At 40.0% G+C, this 13,684-nt stretch overlaps 1 protein-coding gene across 2 annotated transcripts in view; it reads left to right on the forward strand.

The window, feature by feature from the left end:
- Positions 1-13,684, forward strand: part of VSIG1 (V-set and immunoglobulin domain containing 1) — a 90,982-nt gene that overhangs the window by 45,394 nt on the left and 31,904 nt on the right. The window contains exon 1 of one of the 2 annotated variants that reach the window (XM_011229129.3): positions 5,924-6,056. The exons of the other annotated variant lie outside the window; for it this stretch is intronic. Coding sequence (XP_011227431.2) covers positions 6,008-6,056 — 49 coding nt within the window. The 5' untranslated portion in view covers positions 5,924-6,007. Of the gene's footprint in view, positions 1-5,923; positions 6,057-13,684 lie in introns of those variants that run through there. 2 annotated transcript variants of the gene reach the window in all.

Here is a 13,684-nt window from a genome sequence, read left to right on the forward strand (position 1 = left end):
AAGTCCCTACAAAACCATAAAATATGTAGAAGGATTCCAATAAATTCTGATTTTCCCATGATGACTACTTCAGGGATCAAAAAATATATATGAGAAACTTTACTCCCAAATCTGTCTCTCTGTCTTAAAGCCTTATGCTGGTGCCATGAGTAAGAACGGCCTCAGCCTGTCTTTTGAAAACCCAAGACTGCCTTCTGAGCCGGTTCCCAAGCCACACAAGGACAGCAGGCTCATTACTTTATAATTATACCCTGTTTCTTTTTTTAAAAGATTTTATTTATTTATTTGACAGAGAGAGAGTGAGAGAGAAAGCACAAGCAGGGGGATCAGCAGGCAGAGGGAAAGGGAGAAGCAGGCGGCCCACCGAGTAGGAAGCCTGATGCGGAGCTCCATCCCAGGACCCTGGGCTCATGACCTGAGCTGAAGGCAGATGCTTAACTGCCTTAGCCACCCAGATGCCCCTATGGCCCGTTTCTTGGGCACAAAACAGCCTTTTGATGAACTTGATCACCTACCTTACTTATTAAAATTAGTCTCAAATGACCTAGCTATTTCCAAAGACCAAATTCCCTCAAAGGGTAAGACTTGAAGAAGATGTGAGTTGGGCTTGATGATACCTGGATTTAAAGGGCCACAGACAGAGGAAACCACCAGTGTAAATGCCCCCAAAAGTGAGAGTGTGCCTGGCTTGTTCAAGGGTAAGCAAGAACAGTGTGGCTGGAGCGGGTGAGAGGAGAGCAGTGGTAGGAGAAGAGGTAGGTTGGACAGGTGGTGGAAGGGGTGAAGTAGATCATTTCATAGGGTCTTCTAAGCTACTTTAAATTTTTAAAAAGATTTATTTATTTATTTTTTGGGGGAGGGGCAGACAGGGAGAGAGAGACTTTCTAGCACACTATGCTGAGCGTGGAGCCTGACAGGGGGTTGGATCCCAGGACCCTGAGATCATGACCTGAGCAGAAACCAAGAGTCAAAGGCTCAGATGACTGAGCCACCCAGGTGCTCCATAGGCTACTTAAAAGACTTTGGCTTTTACTGTGAGAGAAATTGGGAATGATTGGGAGATCTTGAGCAAAAGTGAGACGTCATTGGACTTACACATAAAGGATCATTCTGGCTGCTGTGATGAGAATAGACTGTAAAGGGACAAGGAAGAAGCAGGGAGACCAGTTAGGAGGCCATTGTAGTGAGCCAGGCAATTGACGGTGGTGGCTCAGACCAGGGTGGTAGCAGTGAAGGTGGGGAAAGTCCTCAGAGTCTCGGTCTATTTTGAACATGGACCCAAAAGAATTCGCTGATGATTTGATGTGGTACATGAGGGGAGGAGAGGAATCAAGGATGACACCAAGGCTTTTGGCCCTAGCAACTGGAAGGACAGAGTTGCCATAACTGAAAGGCAGAACAAAATTATGGAAGCATTAAGAGAAAGTATAATATTATATATTAATATGTATTATATAATAACATAATAACATTTTCTATAGGCTTGGATCAGGGATGGCTTTCTTAAGGAAGACATGAAACTCTAAAGCTATGAAGAAAAAAATTGCTAGATTAACTACAACAAAATGCAAATTTTCTTTATGGTGGAAGATGGAAAAATTTTTAAAAAGTGAGAGTGGAAGAAAATATAATCTATATACCAAACTTAATTCCTTTTTAATTAATTCTTGATTATCACTCAATTAACTAATCCTTAATTATGGGTTATGAAATTATGATTCCTAAGGTATAGAGAGCACTTCAATGATGTTGAAAGACAGATCATTCAATGGAAAGTGTTCGAAGGCCATAAAAAGGCAATTCACAGGGAAGAGAACCCCAGTTAGACTAGCAAACCCTTGAAAAAAGGCTCAGCCTCATTAGAGAGCTACAAATTAAAACAGCAGTGTGACACCAGTTCTCACGCACAGTACTAGTAAAACTAAACGGCATACCTCTCATTGTTCACAAGGCTGTGGAGAGCCAGGCACTCTCACACACTCTTGATGGAGGTGTCCATTTGTAAAGGATTTCAGGCAGACAATATTGCAGACTCTACCAAAATTTAAAGTGTTCGTATCCTTTGATCCCGCAGTTCCATTTCTAGGTACCTAATCTACAGAAATAATCACGCAAGCAGGCGGAGATGTAGGCAAAGGTACGTCCATTTCACCATTGATAATAATAGTGAAAAACTGAAGGCGACGCAAGAATCGACCAACAAGAGAATGGTTAAGTGAGTTGTGGTACATCTGTACGGTGACATACAGCCTTCAAACAGAAAAGGTAGCTCTGTAGATGGAGTGGCACATGCTGACCCAAAGAGACAATAAAATAAAATAAAAATGCTTTTTCAAGGGAGAAACAAACTATAGAATGATATGTGCAGTATGATTACCCTTATGATTCAAAAAGCCACCACTGTGTGTGTGTGTATGAATTTGCCGAAGCTCTGAGAAAAACGTGAAACTCCCATTGTTTGTGCGCATGGCGTGGGATTACACCCAAGGGGGAGAGGATGGAGGCTTTCTTTTTATTCCCTGCATACTTCTTTTTTGTTCTTTGAAATCCCATTACAATCAAAATGTGTTAGTTTTGTAATTTTTAAGTTAACAAAAATGAGAAATAAGTCAGAGGTTGCAGATTTCCAAAAGTTCCCAAAGAATCCTGGAAGCAGTAGCATGATTGATACGTGACATTTACACTGTGCCACTGTGATGGGAGGGACAGCAGCTAATGCATGCTCTGTGGCCTTGGGAAAGACACAACGTTTCTGGGCCTCTGTTTTTTTATACAGAGAACGGAGATAATTCCTCCCCTGTTTCTTTTAGTCAGTTGTGAAGATAAAATGGAAAAGCGGCTTAAAAATTATAAAGCCGTGTAAAAATATGAAGGATATTTAACAATACTTCATGTGCTAGTTAATGACCCACTTCTTTGTCAATAACATCAAAATTCAATACCAAGAAGAGAATTTAGGTGATCTCTTTGAGTTTAAGGGAATTCTTCCTGTCCCGATTGGGTCCTACAGAGCAGCAATGTAGGCCTTTTACTTAAATGTTCTATAGAGTTCTGTGTTTGTCTGACATATTCTCGTGCAGATGGGTTTTGGCAATAGCCTTAAGTCATACTCTCCACCCCACCCATTTCAGGGCCAGCTAGCTTGGACAGTAGCGATTTAATTAGAAAGCTTTTACTTAGCCCCTGCTTTGTGCTTAGCATTCCACCGTGAGCGGGTGGCCAGACAACCAAGTTCGCCGGGACTCTTACGATTTATGATTTACACCGTCTGTCCCATGTAATGCTAATAGCAGCCCATTCACTCTCAAAAGTGTCCTAGTTTTAATGATGAATTATACGCTCACCTATAGGGATGGAAAGAGGCACAGGAAGCCCTTAGATTGCAAAGACCAGACTTAGAAACTTCTTTCCCTGTCCCAGCTCTTCACCACTGGAAAGCCAGTATTACTCTCATGGATCTTTTGGAGACTTAATGGATTCAGAGGTCAAGGGAGGGCCAAGGCTGAGAAGAGCTGATGTGGACCTCGGAGGGCTGCCCTCCAAATTGTCCTCCCCTCCCCTGCAAAACCTCCTGCCTCAAACCATTTCTCTTTATTGCACTGCCTGACACTCCTGGTGGGAGATTCATTCGGGGTGGGGGAAGCAAGCCTTCTGTTTTCAATAGGGTAAGCTGGGCGGGGAATGTTCATGACAACTGTTTTTTGTTTTCCCCTTCCTAACATGGAGCTGATTGTCTGCTTGTACAGAGGAGGAGTATTTCTGGGAGGCATAAGGTTAGAAAGGAGAAGGTAGTCTTGGAGTGTGAGTATTCTGGTGAGTGACGCCCTCCCTCAGGGCAAGCTAGGAACTCAAGGGTCCTGGATGCCATGAGAGTTGGGGGCAGGAAGGAAGGTGGGTGTCAAAAGCATGCAATAGTTATTTGGAAGGAACACGTTGTTTTGTGCTCAACCCATGTCTTAGGAAGGGAAAGGAATGTTCTCTTTTGGCCACCTGCTGCTCCTTCTCCTCTTTCCCTGCTCTGTATGACCCAGCACCCAGAATTCACACTGGTGGTAGACTATGTGCCTCATAAGTCTGGGAATGAGACTTCCGTTTAAAGCACCCTGCTTTGGCAGGAATGTATGCTGTTGGCTCAATCAATGGGCTTACCAATACATTTTGGTATATAGCCTTTCTTAAGTTGGGGGCTGCCTTATAAGACTTTGTCTCTGTCCTGGAGGGGCTCACAGCTATTGGATTTAGGGGAGACCCAGTTAATAAACAGGAAACTACTGGAGCGCAATGAAGTGCCAACTGTAGGGTATTGGTTCTAAGTACAATGCAAATATACCCAAAGTGGAGCCCTGAGAGGGGTGGTAAACTTAAAGAACCCGGCTTTTCATATACAACAGCATGACTGATCTGCCCTATGAATATGCTTAGACAGCAAGAAGATAGAGGAGAAAATTCTAAGCAGTGTTGGAACTCACTTGGAGCCAAGGTTTGGCACCAGCCATGAGCGTGGACAGGAAAGGCTGTGGGAAGGCATCAGGAGGCAGTGGGAAACTGGCCTGGCTAAGCTGAGTGGGGCTCAAACGTTTCCTGTAAATTAAAGTTCATAAAACAGGGGGCCCTGGCTGGCTTGGTCAGAAGAACATATGACTCTTGATCTCGGGGTGGTGAGTTTGAGTCCTGCCGTTGGGTGTAGAGATTACTTAAATCAATGAAATCTTTAAAAAAATATTCATAAACATGTCACTGCAGCTTGCCCATATTTTCTGTGACTGAACACTCCGAGGCAAGAAATTGTGACAGCATTTTTCAGGTGGGTGATTTCACGTGACTAAAATTCAGATGAGGGGAGGGTCAGGTCTTGGAAGGCTAGGAAGCCAGATACGGGCTCCAGTCTTGCTGGCAGGAGTCCATAGTGGTGGTAACTGAAGATGCTTGGTCAGGGCTGGAGCACCAGGATGCAGCTGGTGCACAAGATGAAGGAGGGAGAAGTCAGAGAGACTCTAGAAGAAGCTGCCACAGTAGGCCAGGGGGTAAAGACCTAAGAACCTGGCCCAGGGCGGAAGCGGTAGATTGGTGAAAGGACAGATCGGGAGCCATTGCATAGGTGAAAAAACAGGACTTAGAGATCGCCTAGGAAGAGGAGGCCTTCATGCCTCTTAACTTAACCATGAGAGAAACTATTGTTAGGAAAGGCTTCTCACTGAGGCAATCTGCCATTCCCTCCTAGGGAACCCCCTTTCCAAAGAAATCCCATTGCATCTACTCATTAACCTAATTCTGCAAAAATCCAGACTCATCCAATGGAAGTCTTAAAGCATTTATTTGCTCACCTGGTGGGGCAGCAGTCAGTTGGGAAAATGCTGTAGGCTTTCTAACCAGGAAGACCAAAGCATGCTATTCGTTCTACTTCTGCTGAAGTCGTGAGAACCGCCAGGGCTTCAAAAAAGTGTGACGTGTCCAGGGTTTATTCGCACAGAAATGCATGCTTTTTGCTTCATAACCCCTGTGTCCTTCCTGTGAACCCTGTCTCCTGAGAAAATCTTAGAGCACCAATTTCCTAACCTAATTTGCGAAAGGAGGTTAGTGAATCCATGCTGGAAGGCTTCGATGGAAATATCTGAAATTAATTAGCCTTGTCAGCTTTTATTTGTATAGGCTCACTTCCAACTGTATATCCCCCCCAAGTTTAACTTTTTAATAAGACTGATTTTAAACACTGAAACTCAGAGAATCTGTGTACAAAGAGCTTGAGGAATTTAAATGCATGGGTTTATTATTAACACAGTAGCAAATATATCAAGGAAACACACCCCATGAAAAGTGTTTCAAAGAAACACAAATCTGCTCTGAGAAAGGACTGTACCCAATAGGTAAAGCCCAGAGAGGCTGTTTGCTTCGTGATGCCTGCAGATAAGCCTGGCAAAGCTCGGCGTGATTGAAGGAGGCATTTTGAGACTCAGCCTAGCCCAGGCAAGCCACCGGCCCTTGGCTGTGCTTGACAAACCTTGAGACAATGGTGTTCGCTTTTTGGAAAGTCTTTCTGATCCTCAGCTGCCTTGCAGGTAAGGAAAGGATCTCCAAACCATCAAAGATGATTGGGGACTCAGTTTTCTTTTAAGCCGAAATCACAAATTTTTCCATGAATGTTCTCCTCTTGCACTTCAAAGGAATTATGATGACTTTGCTGAATAAACTCATTTTCAGAGCTCCAGCTTAACAAATATAGGCCGTGTTGTAAATGTGATTTTATGGAGCTTCTGAATTAAAATTTTCTCAGAAAAATTGCAGGAGTTTTCTTTCTCTCTCTCTCTCTCTCCTTTTAATTTGGAAGGTGAACAGATTAATTTGCTCGGAAGCTGAAGTTTGCGTTGAGAATAGTTTTTTTCTCTTTTATTTTAGTGTTTCTTTTTAAGGGAACTCACTGTGATCCACTTGCTTTGTTACAACAAGAAGAGCCTGGCTTGGGGGGCCTCCCATGCTTTACTCTAATATTTCTTTAGGAGTTTCAGTTTTCCAAACAGAAGACCATATTTTGGAAAATACGTGAGTGATTTATTGTTGTGCATGATATAGGTGTTTTTAGGGATTGGAGCAAAACAAAATTATTTTTAGAGTCAAGGTCCTAATGTCGGTAAGACACAGGAGAGATCGAACTCAGAAAATCCCTTGGCTGGTTTTGTCAAATACCAGATCCATTTGAATCTGTTTTTCTGATGTTAACTCTATGATAAGTACAATAATATTGTTTACAGTCATTTTGATATGGTTAAGCCATTGCTAATATTAGGCAGTCGTTAGAAGGAGGTTTACTGAGCATATTTAATGACAGAAGAAAATGTCCAGGATAAAATATTAAGTGAAAAAGCAGATACACACATTTGACTGGAATAAGTTGCAAGAAGGTTATATACCAAAGTGCTCATGGTGCTTGCCTCTGGGCGATGGCATTATAAATGATTTTTGTTTTATTCCCCAGCTTTTCCCTATTTTCTGGAGTTTCTACAAAGAATATTGTACTATTTTCATAATTAGAAAGTGTGGCTTTTCAAAACGACATGGTATTCAGTAATAGTTCTCTAAATGTTCTGTGGAGTCACCAGAAGTCACTACTATGTGTATTCCATGATCTAACTAGGACTCAGAGCTGGAACAAGCCACCTTTCTCAGCTTCTATCCTGGTGGGAACACGTCACGATTTTTCCTCCGCCCCCCACCCAGGAATATTCATTTTAAACTTTAACTTTAGACAGTGCAAGTCTTTGTTCCTTCTTAAAGAGCTTCTAGTCTTCCACTAATTGGGTTGCCCCTGGGCCTTCTTCACCAGACCCCTAAAATCACACATGTAGTCAATACCCATTTCCTTATGATGTGAGGCCTTACGTCAGGCCTACGCTAGACACCAGTTTTGGAATAGCTACAAGAATGGTTTTTACCATAACTAACTAACTAACTAATTTTTACTGATTACAAATGTAGCGTATGGGCATTGTGGGCAGGTCGGATATACGAAAACATATAAATTAAATAAAAATCACCAGCAATCTTACCACTCAGAGATTTGGGTGAATTTCTTACATATATTTTTTTCCTTTGCAAGTGTGTGCGTGTGTGTGTGTGTGTGTGTGTGTGTGTGTGTGTGTGTATCACATGACAAAATTGGGTTTCTACCTTGTATACAGTTTTCTATTGTTTTAAAAATTACTTAGATGCTGTCGGTATCGTGTTTGATTGTGACTTTTAGAACAAGGCCCAATCGGAGTGACCAATAAATACTTCAGAGCCTTTGTTCTTCAATGACTATATAACTGGTTTTGTTGGCATATAGTGTATACTGTATATCTATACATATACAGTCTAGCTGGCCCATAGCAAAATATGGTAGTGTCAGTCTAGCAGGTAGAATGGAAAGATGGTATAATATATTATTGTTTGCTATGCTTACATACATATGGAAGTCGGAGAAAGGAAGACTTCAGTAATCTATATTTGGCATTGGTCGTGTCCCTCGGTTGATTCAGATATGTCTGTGAAACAATGATAGTGTTTTTATCAATGTGTAATTTGATGTGCTACCTGGACTTGTTTCCTGGTCAGGAAGAATGTCATGTTTTTTGGTGTCCAGCACGGTGCCTAGCACATTGTAGGCTCACAGTAAGTATTTGTTGAAAGAATGAATTACCTTCTGAAATGCTGCCATTTGGACCAACATGGATGGACCTTGAGGGTGTTATGCTGAGTGAAATAAGTCAGACAGAGAAAGACAAATACTGTAGGATATCACTTAGAAGTGGAATCTACAAAAGTCAAACTCATAGAAACAGAGTAGAATGATGTTTACCAGGGCCTGGTGGGGGGCGGGGTGTTAGACAAAGGGTACAAATTTCCAGTGAGAAGATGAACAAGTTCTGAGGATCTAATGGACAGCATGGTGCTTCTAGTTAATAATACTGTATATACACTTCAAAGTTGCTAAGAGAGTAGATCTTAAATGTTCTCATTGGTAATTATGTGATGTGATGGAGGTGTTAGTTAGCACTATGGTGGTAGTCATTTGTCAATATGTAAGTGTATCAAATCAACACATTGTACACCTTACACTCACGCTTTGTTTTTTTGTCAATTATATGTCAGTAAAGCTGGAAAAATAAAAGAATGAATTACCTTCCCAAACCCCAAGCATTCAGAAATAATTTCCCATGCATATTTAAAATCAATTTTCTGTACAATTAAGCAAGACAGATTTTAATCAAAATCTTTCTGTATAATGGCATATGTCAATTATACTGCAATAAAAGTCGATACGATCAAAAAAGTCTTTCTGATGACTTTTTAGGAAGTCTTAGGTTATGTTCCATTTCGGGAAAATCATTTCCATCAAAAATGTCTTCTGCAAAAAGTTCACACGTATCATTTAGATACTTGTAATATATATTAGTCACCTTTTAAAAAGATATTTTAATGTTATTTTCATTTTCTGGAGGTATGTGCTATGCATTTTAAAGCAGTAATATACTTGAACTTTAGTCTCATGGTTAAATCCAAAATGTGATCCTTTGGTTATATTATAAGTCAAAAATGAAGCAATTATATGTGAAGTTGCTGGAAATTAAATCACTTCAAATGCATCATGTTAAATATGGTTATTTGAGGAATATTTTTGCTGTGATATATTAAGAGAATAATTCCCCCATAAGCAAGGTGACTGCCATATTGTAGGCATTAAGTACATGAGTGAACGAGCAATCATTATCAAAACGTAAAAAAAATCATTTAAAAACGTTGATTAATTTAAGTGTATACACTTTGGATTAGTTTCTTTTAATAATCAGTTTTAAAAACAATCACGCATATTTCAACCACATATGTGTTGTTTGTTTTGCTTTCTCATCCATCCAGGACAGTGAGGGAGAGTGCGGTTCTGAGTTTTGTTTGAATCAGGCACTATTCTATAGGTCGTCTTGTTAATACAGAGATTTTTCTGACTTTTTCCATTTTAAAATAATTTCCCAATTTAGAGTAAATTAATCCAAAGGGAGGGAATTTTTTTTTCTTTTTCTTTTTTTTAACCTGCCTCTCACAGAATCACTTTCAGTTTAAGGTTACATTTGTGCTGTTCACTCTCCGCATGCGACTCTCTCAATTTAAATTAATTCAAGTGAAATGAAATGGGAAATTCAGTTCCTCGGTCACACCAGCCGCATTCCACGTGCTCAGCAGCCACGTGTGGGTAATGACTTACAGAATTGGATGGTAGTGCAGAGATAGAATATTTATACCATCACAGGAAAGCCTATTGGATGGGCTAGAGGCTGATCTCCATGGTTTAAGGAATGTGCACTAATGGAATCATGTGACATTTTTAAAATGTTTTTTTTATTATATTATGTTAGTCACCATACATGTGACATTTTTTAAAAGTTCATCTGGAAATATGTAGCTTTGGATTCTGAAGCATATTGTTGCTCTATTAGGGAGGGACAACTTCTGAAAACCATCTTTTCTTCAGAATTTAAGGATTGATTGTAGAGCTGTATTAGGAATCTGTGCAATAAAATGGTCTGGAGATAGTGCCTTGCCAACTATTACCTATTTATAGGACAGTGTGTAGTAGTCTTAAAAAATACCATCTTACAGTAGATTTGGAGGTTACCATCCTTATTTCGAGGTGATATTGTCAAGCTTCTACAGATCTCAAATTATTTGTGTATTTGTATATCCTCTATTTTTTTTCTGACAGAAACAAAATTGTTAGTTTGGCTTATTTATTTATTTATCTTTTATTTATTTTTAAAATTTTTTTATTATATTATGTTAGTCACCATACAGTACATCCCTAGTTTTTGATGTAAATTTCCATGATTCATTACTTGCGTATAACACCCAGGGCACCATGCAATACGTGCCCTTCTTAATACCCATCACCATTCTATCCCATTCCCCCACCCCCTCCACTCTGAAGCCCTCAGTTTGTTTCTCATAGTCCATAGTCTCTCATGCTTCATTCCCCCTTCTGATTACCCCCCCTTCTTTATCCTTTTCTTTCCCTACCTATCTTCCTAGTTCTTATGTTCCATAGATGAGAGAAATCATATGATAATTGTCTTTCTCTGCTTGACTTATTTCACTTAGCATTATCTCCTCCAGTGCCATCCATGTTGCAGCAAATGTTGAGAAATCGTTCCAGATCCCAACCTAGCAACAGAGGGCAGCCTAGGGAGGCTTATTCTTCCACCAGATCTAATGAGACTCCCTCTGACATCAAGTGAGCCCAGCACCACTGGGTGAGTCATCAGAAGCCACACTAACAAGAGTAGACAAAGGAAGCATTCTCTTTCTCCACTGGGCCTGAGACTCCTCACTTTCATCTAGAGATACAGCGGTGGGAGGGTAGAACAGACAAGAGGAATGAAGTCACAGCAAATGCTCAGTTCTGGAAAGCTCTTTGTGTGAGTCTGAAACTCTCCCCAACCTCCCAAGACAAGGGAGTAGCCAGGGCTACCAGTAGGCGTGTCCCACCATACCGATCCCCCACTGAGCAACCTGACCTGTGGAAACCCTTCCACTCCCTCAGGCAAGAGAATCAGAGACAAACAGAAGCCCTAGTGATAGCGGATAAACCAAAGAGACAAAAACAACACTGCAGAGACTCTGGAAATTAAACTAGCATTAGAACCCTAGCCCACAAAAGTAGGCTGAGACCTGTGGGTAAAATATGAAACCAAGGAAAAGAGACCATCTGCTAAAATGACAGATTTAAATGGAAGTTTCCTAACTTGATAGACAAAATGTCTGTGGGTTTGGACAAATGTATAATGACATGTATCTGCCATTATATTATCATATAGAATATATTCACTGCCCTAAAAATCTTCTGTGCTCCACCTATTCAGGCCTTCCTCCCCACTAACACCTTGAATCTGATGATCTTTATACTGTTTCCATAGTTTTGCCTTTTCCAGAATCTCAGAATTGAAACATATAGTATATAGACTTTCCAGATTGGCTTTTTTCACCTAGTAAGATGCATTTAATGTCCCTCCATATCTTTCTATGGCTTAATAGCTCTTCTTTTTAGCACTGAATAATATTCCATTGTTTGTATATATATCACAGTTAATGTATTTTTAAATTTATTTTTAAAAGGATTTTTTAAAAGATTTATTTATATTTAGAGACAAGCACGAGAGCTTGTGGGAGAGCGCAAGTGGGGGGAGGGGCAGAGGGAGACAGAAAGAGAGAGAATCCTCGAATAGACTCCCCACTGAGTGGGGATCCTGACGCGGGGCTCGATTCCAGGACCCTGAGATCATGACCTGAGCCAAAATCAAGAGTCGGACACTCAACCGACTGAGCCACCCAGGTGCCCCTATATATCACAGTTTTGTTTTTGTTTTCGTTCTTAAGATTTTATTTATTTGACAGAGAGAGAGAGACAGCGAGAGAGGGAACACAAGCAGGGGGAGTGGGAGAGGGAGAAGCAGGTTTCCTGCTGAGCAGGAAGCCTGATGCGGAACTTGATCCCAGGACCCTGGGATCATGACCTGAGCCGAAGGCAGACGCTTAATGACTGAGCCACGCAGGTGCCCCACCACAGTTTGTTAATCCATTCACCCACTGAAGGACATCTTGGTTGCTTCCGAGTTTCGGCAATTATAAATAAGGCTGCTATAAACACTTGTGTGCAGATTTTTGTGTGGATATAAATTTTCAACTTCTTTGGGTAAATGCCAAAGAGCATAATTGCTGGATAGTATGGGAAGAGTGTATTTTGTTTTGTAAATAAACACCAACCTGTTTTCCAAAGTGCCTGCACACCTTTGCATTCCCACCATTAATGAAGGAGAGTTCCTTTTGTTCCACATCCTCACTATCATTTGGTGTTGTCAGTGTTCTGGATTTTGGCCATTCTAATGGGTGTGTGGTAGTATCTCATTGTTTTAATTTGCATCCCCTTGATGACATAGGATGTGATGCATCTTTTTATAGGCTTATTTGCCATCTGTATATCATCTTTGGTGAGATGTCTGTTAAGGTCTTTAATCCGTTTTAACGTGGTTGTTTGTTTTCTTATTAATGAGTTTTAAGAGTTCTTTGTATATTTTGGATAGCAGATCATTATCAAGTGTGTCTTTTGCAAATAGTCTCTTTTAGTCTGTGGCTTTAGTCTTCTCATTTTCTTGACAGTGTCTTTTGCAGAGCAGAATATTTTAGTTTTATAAAGTCCAGCTTATCAATTATTTCTTTTATGGATTGTGCCTTTGGTATTATATCTAAAAAATTCATTACTATACCAAGATCATCTGGATTTTCTCCTATGTTATATTCTAGGGGTTTTACATTTTGCTTTTTTCATTTAGATCTGTGATCCATTTGGAGATAATTTTTGTGAAGGATGTAAGGTCTATGGCTAGATTCATCTTTTGTTCATAAACATCCAGTTGTTCTAGCACCATTTGTTGAAAAGATTATCTTTGTTCCATTGTATTGTCTTTGCTTCTTCCTTTGTCAAAGATCAGTTGATTGTTTTATGTGGGTCCATTTCAGGGTTCTCTATTGTATTTCATTGATCTATTTTTTCACCAGTACTATACAGTCCTGATTACTATAGCTTTATAGAAAGTCTTGAAGTAGAGTCATTCCTCCAAATTTGTTCTTCTCCAATATTGTGTTAGCTATTCTGGGTCTTTTACTTCTCCATACAAACTTTAGAATAACTTTGTCAATATCCACAAAATAACTTCCTGGGATTTTCACTGGAATAACACTGACTTGATAGATCAAGTTGGGAAGAACTCACATCTTGAAAATATTTAGTCTTCCTGTTCTATTGAGACATAGACTACCTCTCCATTTATTTGTGTTTTTTTCAAAAATTTCTTTCATTGGAGTTTTCTAGTTTTCCTCATATAGCTTTTGTACAGATTTTGTTAGATTTATACTCAGGTACTTCATTTTTGGGGGTGTTAATGTAAATGGTATTGTGTTTTTAATTTCAAATTCCACTTGTTCATGGCCAGTACATAGGAAAGCAATTAACTTTTGTGCATTAATCTTGTATCCTGAAAACTGGTTTTAATTGCTATTAGTTCCATAAGTTGTTGTTGTTGTTGATTCTATTGGATTTTCTACATAGGCAATTATGTCATCTGTTATTTCCTTCACAATCTGTATACTTTTTGTTTCCTTTCTG

The sequence above is a fragment of the Ailuropoda melanoleuca genome, chromosome X, assembly GCF_002007445.2.
Source record: "Ailuropoda melanoleuca isolate Jingjing chromosome X, ASM200744v2, whole genome shotgun sequence".
NCBI lineage: Eukaryota > Metazoa > Chordata > Mammalia > Carnivora > Ursidae > Ailuropoda > Ailuropoda melanoleuca.